The sequence below is a fragment of the Cyprinodon variegatus genome, unplaced genomic scaffold (assembly GCF_000732505.1).
Source record: "Cyprinodon variegatus isolate N-32 unplaced genomic scaffold, C_variegatus-1.0 Scaffold926, whole genome shotgun sequence".
In the NCBI taxonomy this organism is placed as follows: Eukaryota; Metazoa; Chordata; class Actinopteri; order Cyprinodontiformes; family Cyprinodontidae; genus Cyprinodon; species Cyprinodon variegatus.
The window spans coordinates 320,422-323,158 of record NW_015151379.1 but is presented as its reverse complement, the minus strand read 5'-3'; the positions used below and the strand labels follow the sequence as shown (position 1 = coordinate 323,158).

At 48.6% G+C, this 2,737-nt stretch overlaps 1 protein-coding gene across 1 annotated transcript in view; it reads left to right on the top strand.

The window, feature by feature from the left end:
• Positions 1-861: 861 nt before the first annotated feature.
• Positions 862-2,737, top strand: part of ndufa11 (NADH:ubiquinone oxidoreductase subunit A11) — a 5,809-nt gene continuing 3,933 nt past the window's right edge. Inside the window, exons 1-2 of the mRNA XM_015398321.1 lie at positions 862-1,035; positions 1,372-1,464. Of these exons, the coding sequence (XP_015253807.1) occupies positions 957-1,035; positions 1,372-1,464 (172 nt within the window). The 5' untranslated portion in view covers positions 862-956. The remainder of the gene's footprint in view (positions 1,036-1,371; positions 1,465-2,737) is intronic.

The following is a 2,737-nucleotide window of genomic DNA, read 5'->3' as shown; positions in this document are numbered from 1 at the left end:
TCAGCTGATGTGTATCTGGTTGTCATAGATCTACGCTGCCTTCAGCTGATGTGTATCTGGTTGTCATAGATCTATGCTGCCCTCAGTGATTCCCTCCATGAACGGGCTTTTAGTTCAGATCCTTAGAAGCGCAGCAGCTTCCTATAAACCCGCCTGATGATGGGAATTAATGCTGTAAACCTTTAATGAACCATTTGATGAGTTAAATCTGTAAAATAAAATCTGCATTAAAGTTTTGGTTGATTCTCTCCTCTGACTCTATGAAAGCAAACTCTAACCTGAGCAGCTCAGAGTACGGTGGCCTGGAGGCAGGTCCCTGCAGGGACAGACTGCTGGACGCTCTGACTGCTGTAGAGACGGTCAGCGGGGGGGCGGGGCTAATGTGATGCTGGTCCTTTAGGCTCCTAAACATCACAGAGCTACAATAAAAGATATAAACTGGAAAGAATAGAGATTATTCGGATGGTTTCCTTTCTTTGCTGTAGAATCTGAGCTCAGATGAGGGTGATGGATGGATGACATCATCACATCATGACATCATACTGGTGTAGTTGGGAAATGATGAGACACCGCTGGCTGATGGAGATCCAGGAGAATCTGATGCTGAGGATCATCTCAGCCTGTTTGCTCCAGATCAGCCTTAGATCAGTTTAATCCCAGCAGGAAGGAAGCCTTAGTCTCTATAATCTAGAATAATCCACCATAGAACGGAGGGGTTGCATATCTGAATGAACCAACCGCTCCTGCAGCCAATCAGATCTAAATGTTGTTTTTCTATGTCAGCTAGAAACAGCTCTAGATGGTTTCTGGTTATTCTATAATAGAAGCAGCCCATGCAGAGGCCTCCGCCTACCGGCAGGGGGCAGCAGAGCCTGTACACCCGCCTGATGACGTCAGAGGAAGAACAGGCTGGCTTCTCGCGATAAATCCCGAGTTGACCTTGCAGCAACAGAGCGATGGGTTACTGGGATGTTCCTGATGGCAGCGACTGCGTGGAGAAAACATGGATCAGCACCAAACTGGGAACCGCTCTGGGTAGGTACCGGACCGGACCGAACCGGCTGATGCTAGCCCTGCTAAGCTAGCCATGCTAAGCTAGCCCAGAGGGTCTGCTGGTTCCTCATTAGATCCATTAGTCTGCAGGAGAATCACTGATTCCTCATTGAACTAGTTTCACATTTAAACTCTAAAGGCGGAACCAGGAGGCTCCTACTGGTTCCTGCTGATCAGCATGGTTCTGGTTCTGGTCACCTGGAAGCTGGGTCAGGACCCGGAAGCTGGGTCAGGACCCGGACCTGGGTCCGGTACCGGACCTGGGTCAGGACCAGAACAGCTGTTGATGACGGGTCTCTTATTGGTTGTTTGTTGCAGGTCTGGTTGGGTCAGCCTATCACATTGTGGCCTTCCAGCCTGACTCTGCGTTAGCGGCGGTGCAGAGAGCGGCCGGAGGGACGGTCACCATGGGTAAGCTGCTCTGCTTATAATCCAGTTTATAATCCAGCATGTAGGGAAAACTGAGCTGAAATATTCAGTCTGATTGATCCAAATCTGAGGCTCTTCTTTAAAAGGTCTGCCTCTAAAATGACAAAGTTTAACCATTTTACTAAAGCTCTGTCTGTTACCATGGTTACAGCCAATCAGCTGTTTTATTTCATGATTAGTCAGATTTAATGTTGTAGTTTAATATAAACAATAAAAGGGAAACGAACAGTTTGACACCTTAGATGTTAATAGAACAGTCTGTCCTTCAGGCGAGGATCCAATTAAAGAATGAGAGACATTAATACACAGATAAGGAAATATTTATAGAGAAGAATAAAAAGGTTCTATTAGAACCTTTTTATTCTTCTTCACCTGCTCAGTTCCTCTAAATATGCATTGATCTACAGCAGGTAAAGAAATAAAACCCTAATATTATCCTGGCCATAAAACGCCTGGGGAGCTGGTTGACAGTTGCCTTTTGTATCTATGCTTCTTTTTCTATGTCTGCTTCTGTCTCCTTGAACCCCAGTGGGCCTCAGCAGATGGCCGCTNGTTCTGCTCTTGGTTCTGCTGGTGGTTCTGCTGGTGGTTCTGCTCTTGGTTCTGCTGGTGGTTCTGCTGGTGGTTCTGCTCTTGGTTCTGCTGGTGGTTCTGCTGGTGGTTCTGCTCTTGGTTCTGCTGTTGGTTCTGCTGGTGGTTCTGCTCTTGGTTCTGCTGGTGGTTCTGCTCTTGGTTCTGCTGGTGGTTCTGATGCTGGTTCTGCTCTTGATTCTGCTGGTGGTTCTGATGGTGGTTCTGCCGTTGGTTCTGCCGGTGGTTCTTCCTGTGGTTCTGCCAGTGGTTCTGGACCAAAGTGTTGATGGTTCTGTCTGCTGTGTTTCCGTAGATGCCGGCGGACCTGTCGTCTCTGTCGGAGGAGGAACGCCGCGCTCGCCAGAAGAGGCGGGAAGTGAAGAGGACCAGAACCAAGACAGAAGATGTTTATGAAGACGACTTTAAGGTGGACAGCTACAGCCACCTGTGGAAGAGGAAGTGATGTCATCAGGCAGCGCCGCTGCCCCCTACTGACTGAAAGCAGCCATTGCTTGGAGGCTGTCCATCATCCGGCTTCATGCAGGCTGGCCCAGCGGCTCCTCCCACCCCCTGGTTGCCTTTCTGGATGCTGTAGATCTATGCTGCCCTCAGCTGATGTGTATCTGGTTGTCATAGATCTACGCTGCCTTCAGCTGATGTGTATCTGGTTGTCATAGATCTA